Source organism: Clupea harengus, chromosome 14, assembly GCF_900700415.2.
Source record: "Clupea harengus chromosome 14, Ch_v2.0.2, whole genome shotgun sequence".
In the NCBI taxonomy this organism is placed as follows: domain Eukaryota; kingdom Metazoa; phylum Chordata; class Actinopteri; order Clupeiformes; family Clupeidae; genus Clupea; species Clupea harengus.
The window spans coordinates 8,828,597-8,841,910 of NC_045165.1; the positions used below are offsets into that span (position 1 = coordinate 8,828,597).

The following is a 13,314-nucleotide window of genomic DNA, read 5'->3' on the forward strand; positions in this document are numbered from 1 at the left end:
ACAAATCAAGGCCAAAGAGGAAAGACCGACATTTGGGGAGGAAGCTACTTTGGAGGGAGCTAGCAACTAGGTCAGCCGATCGGTAGTTAGAAGGCGTGCAGCCCGTTGGGTTAGTTGTAAGATCAAGTGCTCAATAAACTTGCAGGCTTGTAAATTCAGCTAAGCTCCATGCCTGATATACCCAGATATTTTGACCATTACATATGCACTAACAGAAATAATAACAAAATCCAGGCAGCTGTATTTTCAAAGAATGCCACCTTGTGGTTTGTACTGCAACCAACCCCCCCTGTGTTTAATTACTTCCGCCAAGAAAGTTATGTTTTTGTTGTGGTTTGTTTGCCTGAGCCGGATTACACAAAAATTATCAGCCCGATTTTCATGAAACTTGGTAGCCAAGGAAGAACCCATTCAATTTAGGAGTGAATCCAAATCACGTTGGGATCCAAACATTTTGTTTCAATTACGATAACGTTGCGAAAGGGATCATGGTAGAGGTCTGCGCTCTCCGAGTACTCTCCCAGTTCATTCATTTGACGTTACTTGTCCCTTAACATGTTGAAATTGTTGAGCTGAGAAAAGTTAAAGGAGTTAAAAATACATATAATTAAAAAGGATTATGAGGATTGGTTGTAATCATGAACGAAATGGCCACTTATAGGTACATGTAACATGTCATATTCACATTTATTTGCATATATTTAATTTATGATTTCCAAGCAATTAATGGTCAGTCAACCAGAGGGTTATAATGACGTGATGTGCTTGCTAAATGTTATGTCTATACTGGCGTTTTAGAATAGTTTCGTTGTTCTCCTGTTTCTGCTTTGCTGATTGAGGCAGTGAGGCTCCAGCTTTGGCTGTCAGTATTAAAAATATCATATGCCAATGCATTCATCTGCTAAAACTAATGATTGCTCCAATCGGTTCAAACCTGGTTCAAAATGTTTTTAAATGTCCAGAATAAAGTGCATTACAATGCACATTACAGGCTAACTGATTTAGGAAAAGAAGCGCCCATGACTTTAGGCTACCAAAAACATGTTTCATATGAATAAATGGATACATGTTCATTTATCTTGAGCTGGTGCAGTGCTGGTAGAGGTCTTTGAAGATCTTGAGGAAAAGGTTATGAGATTGGCCTGCCTTGACATTAGTGAATATCCATCACTGGATGTGCCAAGAGATTGTTCCAGGAATTCTGTATCAAATAACTTCTTGTATAAATACCTACTGCATACACAATGTGTGTGAATGCCCCCTACAAATGGTGTCTGGAACATGGAAGTCCTACTTTTAACCGAGGCACTCGCTTAGAATACCACACATTTCTGAGGGAAGCTGCTAGTTGACATTGGATTCCTTTTCTGGCCAATACCAGACATAAGGTCAGTTTTAATTTTAGATAGGGCAGATACATTACTGTAATTGCTAGCTTGTTTATTAGTCAGCAAGCCAACACCACTTAAAAAGCAATGATTTTCATGATTTATTGACAGAGGTAGCTTGCCATGGCAATTCTAGTTGGAATAATTACCTTCCTGGTCGGAAAGAGGCAAAGTGTACGTGGAGTGAGAGGAGCTATTCTGTCCTCCATTTCCTTTGGCACCCTGGTTAGTGGCCTTGTTCGGAGGTGGAGCTGGCAGGTGACAGAACTTCCCAGTGGAGTTGGATGGACACCAGCATTGGTTCTGGCCAATACACCGGCCACCACTCAAACAGGGTATTTGACAGAAGACTGGATAAAAGGGAAAATACACACACGCATAACATGATTAATAAGGGAGTAAACTCAAATACAGCACACAGTCAACTGAATGTTCTAGAACCTTAGCATTCACTTTTGCATTCACCTTATGACATGTCATTAAAATCCATGGAAAACATCAACCAGACCTTTGATTTTGAACTGTATTACAAATAGTGTTGAATGGAAAAATGTATGTATCACATATATCACATCACATTTTTGTAAATGAAAGCATCTGTGTATCACATAAACCCAGCAATCAAGTAGGCCTAAAAAAACAAAAACAACACGTGTGCTTCAAAATACATGTCCCGATGCCCCAGCTTGTTACGTAGCCTATTGTTAAATGTTCAGTATTAGTCAAGGAATCAAACACCTTGTCTGTCTGTCAGTCTTATGGTTTCTAGTGCTTGCAAAGCAAAATACTATAATGATATTCCTAGGCTTCTTCTTCTTTGTACCTATTTCTGAGAATAATTCAGCTTGAACCGCTTAACGCAGAAACTTTTTCAAACTTTATTGCATAGGTCTTGTAAATGTAATTTAAGGGCCAATGCCCACTGGCAACAACGTTCAACAGCGAGTCATGGAATACACCTAATGTTACCATCAAAACGGCAAAAACAAGACTTACTTAGTGATAGTTTAAAGTATAACAATGGCACAAACATAGCGTTTCAGTGCCATTTTAATTTACAATTTACAAGTATACCATTAAGTCATCATCTTTATTAGCTCATTACTTGCTATAAACTGGGTAATGGTAGTTAGCTTTGTTTACTAGTGGCAACAAAAAGTCATGCTTTTAATCCAAGCCCTATAACCAAGCTATTTCTATGGACCTGAATCTTAAGAAATAGCAGCAAAAAAAAAAAGAAAAGTGTTTTAAACTTTGCCGTTGACGTGCGTCAGACGCCACCAGTGGAGATATTAAGATAAACGAGTAAAAATGTTCCATTGAAATGAATGGTGGTATCTTCATGACTTCAACATTCTATAACTGCCAATTGTCAACAGTTAACTGCCACTGTCTCTGAGGTGCATACGAAATAGAAGGTTCCTGCCTTGTTGCTTCACTGCTGTAATAGACATTACTTTTGAGTGAAGGCATCCTCTAAGAATGTTGGTTTTGAATGGTCTTTTAAGATAACATTTACGGTGATGTATAATGTTGGCACGCTGCAAGAACGTTAGTCCAGCTAACGTAAGCTAACGTTAGATAGTTGGCTGACAGATGCCTCGCAAATCACATCAAACATTATTGTTGGTTACAATAATGCTGTTTTCGGATAGTACAGTGTCTATTTCTCAGTCACTTTTGAAAAATCTAAGTGTGAAGAACGTCTTTGTCTAACTCTCGCTCTCTCTCTCTTTCAAATCACTCTATCACTATCACTCTCTCACTATCACACTACCACCTCTCAATCTGTTTAATTTCTTTGTCTTTCTCTTTCACTCTCTTTCACCCACTCAGTCGCACTCTCTCACTTTTCCATCTCTTTAATTTTTAGTATTTTTCTTTCTCTCTTTTTCTCTCACTCTTTTATCCACGAATTTTTCTTTCTTTCTTTCTCTTTTCCTTTGTTTGCCTTTATCAAATACACTCTTCTGTCTCCCTCTCTTTAATTAATTGGAATTACCACTTCATAGTGTGTTTCATTTAATATATTATTGCATTGACATATTTGCATACCATTTTTAATCTTATGTACTCGGTTAATATCTTTTTAATCATATGTACTTATTACAGTGCTTAAGTGCTTTTTGATCTTATGTACAGTAATTGGTTGTTTTAGTAGTCTAAGGGTATCAATCAATCAGTCAGTCTATCATGATAGCCAAGTAAAGTGCTTTTAGCATAGGCTAAGTACGCACTATGCACGTTGATCATAATGCTTCTGAGTCACATATAAAAGGTGATTCAGAGAATGAAGAATGAAATGACATAACGTCACATGGGATGGAATGAAATGACATAATGTCACATGGGATGGAATGAAATGACATAACGTCTCATGGGATGGGGATTGGCACAACCGTGGAGGAAGAACAATTCACGGGAGAAGAAAAGACAAGAAAAACTCACACTCTTTCCTTCCCTCTTTATCTATTTATTCAATATCTCTGTCTCTCTCTGTTTGTCTTCCCTATCTATACCATCCTCATCTCAACTACCCTCACATGGCTTTGCTTTTCCTTACCTTCTCCTCTCTGCACATGCATCCAATATCTTTTCAACTTTCTAATCTTTTACTTTATTTTGCTTTAAATTGTATTATATTTTGACCATTCACATTACATCCTGAAGATAGATTCTGAAATGTGGCCCTCCTGTCTCATAGTCACCACTTTCAAGTAGTCATAGACAGTGTGACATCGGTATCGGATTAGGTATCACTCAATGCAGTGGGCACATATTTTTTGTGAAGTCCTTGCTTGCCTTGTCATTTAACCTACTATACAAAATACATACAAACACATACAAATATAGTATATAAGAATACAGCTCTATACAAGTATACTGTACTGATGCTAGGCTGTAAGAGGAACAGAACAGGAACACAGCCCTTTAATTCTACTTATCTTTTGCCGGTAGCCCAACTGGATCGGAGCTCTATAAAATACCACTCAAAAGAACCTGTTCCTCGAAACCAAATATCAAAACCCTTCAGCTGTATGAAAACGTCTATGGAGCAAGTCTATGTACCAAGGCAATACAAGTCTTTTTTACAGGCACAGAACCACAGGAAAGCCAGGGAATTTAGCTCATGTTCACATTCGCAAGGAATTTTTTTTTGGGGGGGGTTTTAGGGGAAGGGGGGGCTGATTTGGACTTTTTGGGGTCAGGAGAAAAAGTGACGATAAAATGGGATGAAAGGAAGACAAAAGAAGACTATGTCGAATCTGTCCATGTGTGAGTATGCGATGTACTTTAATCTGTCCATGTGTGAGTATGCCATGTACTGTAATCTGTCCATGTGTGAGTATGCGATGTACTTTAATCTGTCCATGTGTGAGTATGCCATGTACTGTAATCTGTCCATGTGTGAGTATGCCATGTACTGGCAAGTAGGGACTGAACCCTCTCTCATGTGTGAGTATTGCGATGTACTGGCAAGTAGGGACTGAACCCTCTCTCATGTGTGAGTATTGCGATGTACTGGCAAGTAGGGACTGAACCCTCTCTCACGAGAGTGAGCGAGGACAGGAGGAAGGGCAACAGGAAGCATGCCAGTGATTACACATGCTGACTACATTATTGACTACAAAGGCCATTAATTCTCTCATATCTGTGTCCCAGTCCTGCACAGGGTGGCTCACCCACTCCATTCCTCAGCATGGGTCAGAAAGTATTCTTAGACAATGACTAACTCTTTTCCGCTTTTACCACTGATACACACAGAAAGACACACACACACACACACACACACACACACACACACACACACACGCACACACACACACACAAACACACACACACACACACAAACACACACACACACACGCAATACAAGTTATGAGTCATCAGCTCTTTAAACACAACAAACAAAACAAGGGACAGAGACATACACCAGAAACATGGATGCACACTAGCTCTGAGGGCTTGCAGGGTCAGCTTCAGATCCCACTGTTCTTTTTCAATTCATACAGTCTAAACCTCAAAATTGGCCCATGTCCTAGAAGGGGGTGCATTGTCTTAACACACATAATGGTTAAACTGTGTGTGTGTGTGTGTGTGTGTGTGTGTGTGTGTGTGTGTGTGTGTGTGTGTGTGTGTATATGTGTGTGTGCGTGTGCGTGTGTGTGGGTCAGAGAGGGAGAGACTGGGTGGGTGTGTATACATGGAGCCAAATACAGCAGCTATGTTATTCAACCAGGTTTTACTGCTTCTCTCGGAGGGCATAGCTAAAGCATGAGAGAATTGTTTACTGTCCTCTACACATTCCTCCAGGAGCAAGAGTCACAGCAACTTCAAACACACACACACCTACACACACACACACACACACAGACACGCACACAAAACATCTTCTTTAACTTAGATGTTTCTTAAAAAGGAGATATTGTAATTCTCTTTTAGGGCTTCAGACACTGCCTAGCAAGTGAAGTGTTTATCTTGCATATTGGGGTCCTTTGGAAAATTACATCCATTTTGTCAATTTTCACGCCACTTAATCACAAATAAAAAGGCCTATACCTTACACACTATTCTATTCTTTATTCAGTTGAAATTGTAAATAAATATTTGATCAAAATGATAAATGGGAGGACGTTTTTTGCTGTGTAAGGTTGGGACATAGTTCAAGTGATGACTACAAAAGAATGTCCATTAAATATGGCACTAAATGAAATGGAGCTGAGTCTTTGTTGAATTTAGGAGTACTGCGAGTCTTGCTATACTTTGAGGAATGACAGATCAGATGAGATGCTAAAGTAACATCTGAAGCAGGAGAGACTGGTGTGTAGGCTAGCCTTTCAACGGATGGTATATGTTTAATATATACTTAAATGCTGGCTACTGTTAGCTTTTTTCCCCATAGACTAGGCTTGTGACATTAAATATACCCTATAAGACCTTTAGCTTTCTAACGTTTCTTGCCTGGTATGCATGCATAACAGGTTATGAGACGTTAGAGTGTCATCCCACATTTAATTTTTTTCTTTTGCTCTGGTTGCCTTTCCACCATGTCTTTCGTGAACTGTTACCTATAGCCTTCAAATCATGTTGTGGTGTAAATGCTGTTGTGAGATATACATGTTTGTCTATTATGTGTGCAAAACAGTATTGATCTCAGCTCTTTTGTTGCACTATTTTGCGTGGAATGCTAATGTGGCAGAGGACTCTGGAATCAAACCCTGAGAGCTGTCAAAGACACTGTGCTGTTGACCAATTAGTGAATACACGTATCTTCTAAGAGACAGTTATGAACAGAATTATTAATAACCTTTAGGACAGACACCATTTTGTAAAGCTAGTCAGGTAGCAATTTTACTCTTCACAGCAAGATGCCAGTTCTTCTGTAGCACACTCTTCTTTGTGATGTATCACCACACTTAGCAGATAGGCAAAACAGTTGTGGCACTCAATGTTCAAATCCATTCAATCATCACATTAGTGTATTTCTTGCAAGATTAGGCCGAGTTGGCAAGCAATGGGAGGAACATGTGGTGACACTTCATCTCAGATGTATACAAATCAATTTGCTTGGTTTCTTGTCAAATGAAAAAGAAGAAATTGAAAACACACTCCTCTGCATCACACTCCTCTTATTCCTTTGCAGGAGTTAACTGATTCCTCGTGTTATTGAACATAGACAAATAGACACAGCAATTATCCTTTATAAAGGCCTTGATGAATTGTGGTGGAACTGCTGCTCAAAATCCCCCCTCTACCTCTACCATTCTCTCACTCACTCACTCACTCTCTCTCTTTCAATCTCTTTCAGTCTCTATCACTGTCTCTCTTAATCCGGAGGGGCGTTTCAAATAAGTGTCCAAAGCGAGGTGTGAACCACACAGGGACAGAAACTGACTAGTTGAGCATGGCACCTGCTTTACATGTGTGGCCCAACCTTTCCCCTACAGAGAGGGACAAGGGACAAAATATGAGAAGGGGGTCAGGATAGCAGTAAAACGGAGAAGAAAACCATGAAAAGACAGAGAGTCTATTAGACAGTGAGTGCGAGACAAACTGGTGGCATATTACCTAGATTATTTATCACAATTTTGTGCAAATACTTTAACTGTAGAGGAGCAACACAAAGAGACAGAGGAACACGTGTTCTGGAGACACAGATGTTCAAAATGACTTGGAAGCAAGAACTCAGAGTGCGGGGGAGCCACTGAGAAGAGGAATAAAAAAGGACTTATTAGCACACTCACAGAGGCGGAAGCCCTGGCTTTTTGGCGGCTGGTTGTTGTTCTCAGTATAGACAGTGGTCTTCTCTCCCCGCTCACAGCTGTTGGAGCAGCGGCCTCCAGAGCACGTCCTGCGACACACCATGGGCGTGAACACAATCTTGAAGCGGTCGACCCCAGAAGTGAGGTTAGCTCCTGGGACAGAGCAGAGGAGTACAGGGGCCTGCGTAAGCAGCAGTAGCAAGAGAAGTACTCCACACGCCAGCCGCATTGTCTTCACACATTACATTTACATTAAGTCATTTAGCAGACGCTTTTGTCCAAAGCGACGTACAAGGGAGAGAATAGTCAAGCTACGAGCAATAGAACGTGGTGTAACAATAAATAATACTTTACATAAGAAATATAACAAAATGAAATAAAAGGAAAAGGAAGTGCAGAAATGTAACTGCTGTAATTGCAAGTTACGCACTAGTCGAAGAGCCAGTTAGGACGGGAAGTGCTCTCTGAAGAGTTGGGTCTTCAAAAGACACAGACACAGACACAGACACACACAGGTGACTAGATTCCTTGCCTGGACACCACGGGATAAGAAGTGGTTTGTAAGTATGTGTTTGCAAGTGTATGGCGTGTGTTTATCTGAGTGCCAATGCTTGGATAGTGGCAAGCTGCAGCTGGAGGGAGGATGCGTCATAACATCAGCTTTCCGAAGGAGAGAGAGAAAAAAGAGAGGGAGAGAGAGATCGACAGAGAGGGGTAGGAGAAGAGAGACAGAGAATGTCCACCATCTATTTTGTCTCCAAAATACTTTTTCATTTGGAGTGAAAATAAATTAAGTTAACTGATTTTTTAGTATGTATGTTTGGTATGTGCATGTACAACATTTAGAGGGGACTTCAACAATATGAGTGTCTCTCAGTGGAATAGGTGAAGTGTGTGTTAAGTGGTGAATTAGAAAACGTTTGTCCCTGTAATGAAAGGAGAGTGAAAGAAGACCAGAGTCCTACTGAAACTTTCCATTTTCCAAATCAAATGCAGAGAATGGCAGAGAGATTGTAAATGTGTTCATGTGATCTCTATTTTGCTGTGTGTCTAAAATATAATAGGAAAAGACAACTTTGAAAAGGTGGTTTAAAAGGCAGATAGGTTAAGACAAATAGGTTTTGAGGCTACAAAGGATAATCATTCAGTAGCAAATTACAGTACATGTTGTGTTAAGGATCCATGACTCATTACCTGCTGGTGAGACTGCACTGTTGGTAGGGCCCTGCCCACTTGTGTCTTGAAATCTTGGGCGATTGTACGAGTGACTTGGGTCAAACACATTGCCATGTCCATTCCCAGTGGGCAATGCATTGGAGGTGATGGGTGCAGTGGCTTCTGGGTAACGCTTGACCGTCCTGGATGTGCCCGTCTGCTTGGAGGAGGAGCTTGCAGAGCCCTGTCTTGTCTGTGTGTTTCTGCAGACAGAGAACGACCAGCACTGAGAACTGTATACAAACTACATAACATTGTCCACACACACCACGCTAAACTATTCCACACTAATATGAAGGTTTTCTCCAAAACACATTGACCCTTGTTTTAGAACCATTACTTAATGAGAACTCAATGTGCCTTTTTAAAGAAATTTCACATTTAGTTGGTCAGCTTATCTCATCTTATTCTAGGCAGACAGAATAACTACATCTACGACACATAGAACATGGAGCATCCTGAAAATGTAGTGCATGAGGAAAAGGTACATGTCTGAGAGATGTGTGGAATTCTTGGGCCAAAAGCTGTCACAATGACTTATTATTTCGTATTATTCCCAGCAGAAGAGCTTTCTGTCCAGTATATAGGCTCGAACAGGATCAGCATTACCACACTACAACGTTGAAAGTACCAAAAGATGGAAAGAGAGAGAGAACATAATAAAGCATCCCATCTTAGGTCATAGAAATATCTAATTGATTTTACGGATGACATGCCATCATTTTGACATAATTTGCCCTCACTGACAGAGAGCATCCTTCCCTACTTGCTAAGCCCTTTAGCCATGATTCACTGACATCTGGAGTCAGTCAGTGCACACCATGTCTTGCTCATCAACTGTGGATTCAGTTTAAAACGTATGCTGTTCTGTAACATAACACCAGTCTTTGCTGATTGAATCACTTCACAAAGAATACCTCGGATCCACTAACATACTAGTTAACACCAGCCTGGTCCCTTAGAGTGATGGGGAACAAAGGTTTAGGTCTTTTAGAGGAAACCTGAGAGAGACACAAGATACATAACATGAATCCTTTAAAGCGCTCAAGGCAACTCTTACTCTCTTACTGTTTCAGGACTATTGTATCTAACGCCATCAAGACAGTCTGGTTAAGGCCTGTAATACTGTAGATCTCTGATCACTTAGACATCTCAGCCGAAACGGAGGCTGAGGGCCACTAGCCAGCTACAGCATAACAGAGGGAAAACAGATGCAGAAATGACTTCACCTTGCAGGTGTAACATGTTCCTTTGAGCGCCAAGGGCTCATTTGATCTGCTAGTGTTTGTTTTTGAGTTATCCAGAAACAAAGCGAAAATTATCGAGAGACTAAGGAAGTCATAAGGAAATAGATATTTTCTGAAAATAAACTTAATTGCAAATGCTTTAAAGAGGCAGTGAGGAATGGCATTATTGGACCAATCTTATAGCAAGATATATTTGTCTGTATCAGATTGAACACTTTATTGTAGAGAAAAATATTAAGGGTATCAAACCAGTACAAAATACAGACACACATCAGAAACCTCCCATTTAAATGGTTTCATACGTTTCAAACCCAAGCATGCTTTCAAGCCAAACTACATTCTTGTTGCTGATGTGACAAGACCCTAGATGACAAATCAAATTTGATCATGCCTCTTCAAAAAAGTAAAAAAAAAAAACAGAGGCACAGTCAACAGCTAAAGAACAAGTTCTCAGCTATTGATGACCTGCTCAAACAAGCATCAGAAAAAAAGTAAATATGTAGATTGCTGAACATGGAATCAATGCTTGAGCGTTCTGTGCAATATGGGCATTGTGTGGATTTTTCACTGTGGGAATTGTGGCCTGTTTGCAATGTTTGACCCCATGCATGACCCGGTTATAATGCAAATTTCCAGATTCCCCTACCGTTACTGACCCCTATTCAGACAAACTGGGCAAAAGGTAGTTTGTGTTCTGTACCTCTAATGAATCTAATTTTACAGATGGGAGAACACACACCACCATTATCATGCTCCGTTTCCTCTGGGCACTTTGGGTGAGCAGCTAAATGTGCTCTTCTGCCAAGATTACATTCTTAAGAAAACAATACTTTCATGTTTTAATACAATTATAGTATAACTTTTAGATCTGAATTGGTGAGTCATAGTGTGTAGGTTTGGTCTCAACATCTCCAGTATAATAATTGCTGTAATGTGAAGGAAATACGAGATAATAATAAAAAAAAGTAATATCATATTGATTGTAGTATGTTCCATCAAGGTCTCAGGGGTCCCTAATAGAACACATTTTTCATTAGACAATAATAAAATGGCCTAGGAGACATATAGAACCCCCCCCCCCCCCCCCCCCCAACCCTTCTGCACCTAAAAATTAAATCAAAACAAAATATGATGAGACATCAAATCCAAATCACATCTCTCCTATTCCAAGAGATACGTTAAATGACTTGATAGATGTGTGGAAGGTTGGCTTATTGCATTAGTCCCGATAATGCTTAAAAGGTCTCCTGCATCAACTTGGCTACACATGTACTGATTTACGCCAGGAACAAAATTCAACAAATCTGGATTTGTCCCTTCACTGAGTACTTGCAGTCACTTTAATCAGTCTCAACATTTAGATTCCTGAGGTTAATTTTAGATCCTAAAACTGCAGTCTAGGACACTTCCATTGAAAGGAAATGCCTTAGAAATCACCCAACATCATTTCAAGAATCAGCACTAGCTGTTTATACAAAGTTCTTGCAGGAGAGATGGGATAAAGCATGTGATTTGGAGACCAAAAGTTAAAAAGGTATCTCACATGTCTGGTGTGATGAGTCCACCATTTAAGGCCACGTTCAACTTGGATGTTAAAATCAAAAACACTATTTTCAACATATTGTTCAATTTGGTTAGTCTGATGCTAATTTTGCGGGTAACATCTCCTATAAGTACCTTATTCTCAGTCAAATTCAGAAATAACCTACAGCTTAGAATTCTATTTTCATAGCGCTGGCAACACAACTGTTGACTAGTCAATGTAATTTGCACAACCCTCTAGAACAGAGCTTACACTTTCTTACAAAAACTCCCTTGTGCTGTCTGTCTAAAGTGTTTTGTGAGACTGCATTTCAGAGCATTAAACCACGCAGGTCAATATGCAAGGGGGAAACCCCTTCTCTGGCAAAGGATCCGGACCTCAAGTGACCCAGTCTGTTCTTGGTCCGAAGTCCTCCTACACACCCAACAACGGCTGGTTCTATTTTGCAACATTACATGCTTGTCTGCCTTTACAATATGACATGCCCCATCAGCATGAAAAAACAAGACAAAGTTGTGTTTCCAAGGACTTTCAACATTTAAGACAATTTGTGTTCCAACACCTGATGAGAACTGCAGGACAACATCCAATGGACGAAATACAATTTAACCAATGAGGTACAATGCAGGCAATCGATCATAGCTTCGGACTGAAAGTATACCAGAATCCATCCCTTAAAGTAACACTATGCAACAATTTAACACTTTTTGAGATATGGTTTTATAGGCAACTAGTTTTGGTACCATCCTCAAATTCATTTTGATAGCATATGGTCATGTCAAGGACAGATAAACACCTGTATCTTCCCCACTAGCCATCCAGGATATTCCCTATGCAGTTCTGTGTAACGGGATGGTACAATTCACAATTCATTCTTACCAAGTCATTACTTTCATGTATTTAAACTTTTCATGTCTTGACACAGTCCGCGGTTTTAGAAGTGGAGAACAGCTCTGGACACTGCATTTGCATGATAGCCAATCCTCCTAAACTTCTTCACGTTTCTCCTAAACCTCTTCACGTTTCTCCTAAACCTCTTTACGTTTCTCCTTAACCCCCTTACGTTGTCTAATGTTGTTGTTTTTCAAACAATTTGCAGTATGTTCCCTTAAAATCAGAAGTTCAGGTTTCCTCGAGATGCAAGACCCTTTTCCTCTCTCTGATACACAGATTATAAATAACCTCATTACATTAATGATTTCCATTTTTAAGTCATGATGACGTAAAATCAAGTGTCGAGTGTCTTTCTTAAGATAAGGTTATGTTCTAACACTTCCTGGTTTGAAATGACACAGTACCGTTTGACAATTGACTCAACACTCTTATTTGTGTTATTCCAAATGGTCATAATCCTAATGAGGTGAACAGAGGCAGTGTAACCTCCTGAAAGTTTTCATGAAACACTTATGATTCACTGAAAGTGCATGAAGAGAAAACAGAACCTCAGCCTCCAGCACTTTGCACTGACCGCTGCTTAGTACAACTAGGGGGGTACAGAACAGAACAGAACAATCCTGTCCATCCCTGACTGAGACAGACGGTTCACTTGGTCCCCGGGCGCTGAGAAGCTGCCCACTGCTCCTGGGGGGTCCTGGAGGAAGGACGTCCCGGGATGGGAAAAAAGCAGAGCAAGAATTCACGGCGACCTCAGGCCTGCG

The 13,314-nt window shown here is 40.2% G+C and overlaps 1 protein-coding gene across 2 annotated transcripts in view; it reads right to left on the reverse strand.

Moving 5' to 3' along the window:
* LOC105893129 (latent-transforming growth factor beta-binding protein 2) overlaps positions 1-13,314 on the reverse strand; it is an 87,473-nt gene that overhangs the window by 47,452 nt on the left and 26,707 nt on the right. For both annotated transcript variants that reach the window (XM_031579885.1, XM_031579884.1), the window contains exons 4-6: positions 8,846-9,069; positions 7,634-7,804; positions 1,538-1,738 (exon numbers count right to left, since the gene is read on the reverse strand). In XM_031579885.1, coding sequence (XP_031435745.1) covers positions 1,538-1,738; positions 7,634-7,804; positions 8,846-9,069 — 596 coding nt within the window. The remainder of the gene's footprint in view (positions 1-1,537; positions 1,739-7,633; positions 7,805-8,845; positions 9,070-13,314) is intronic.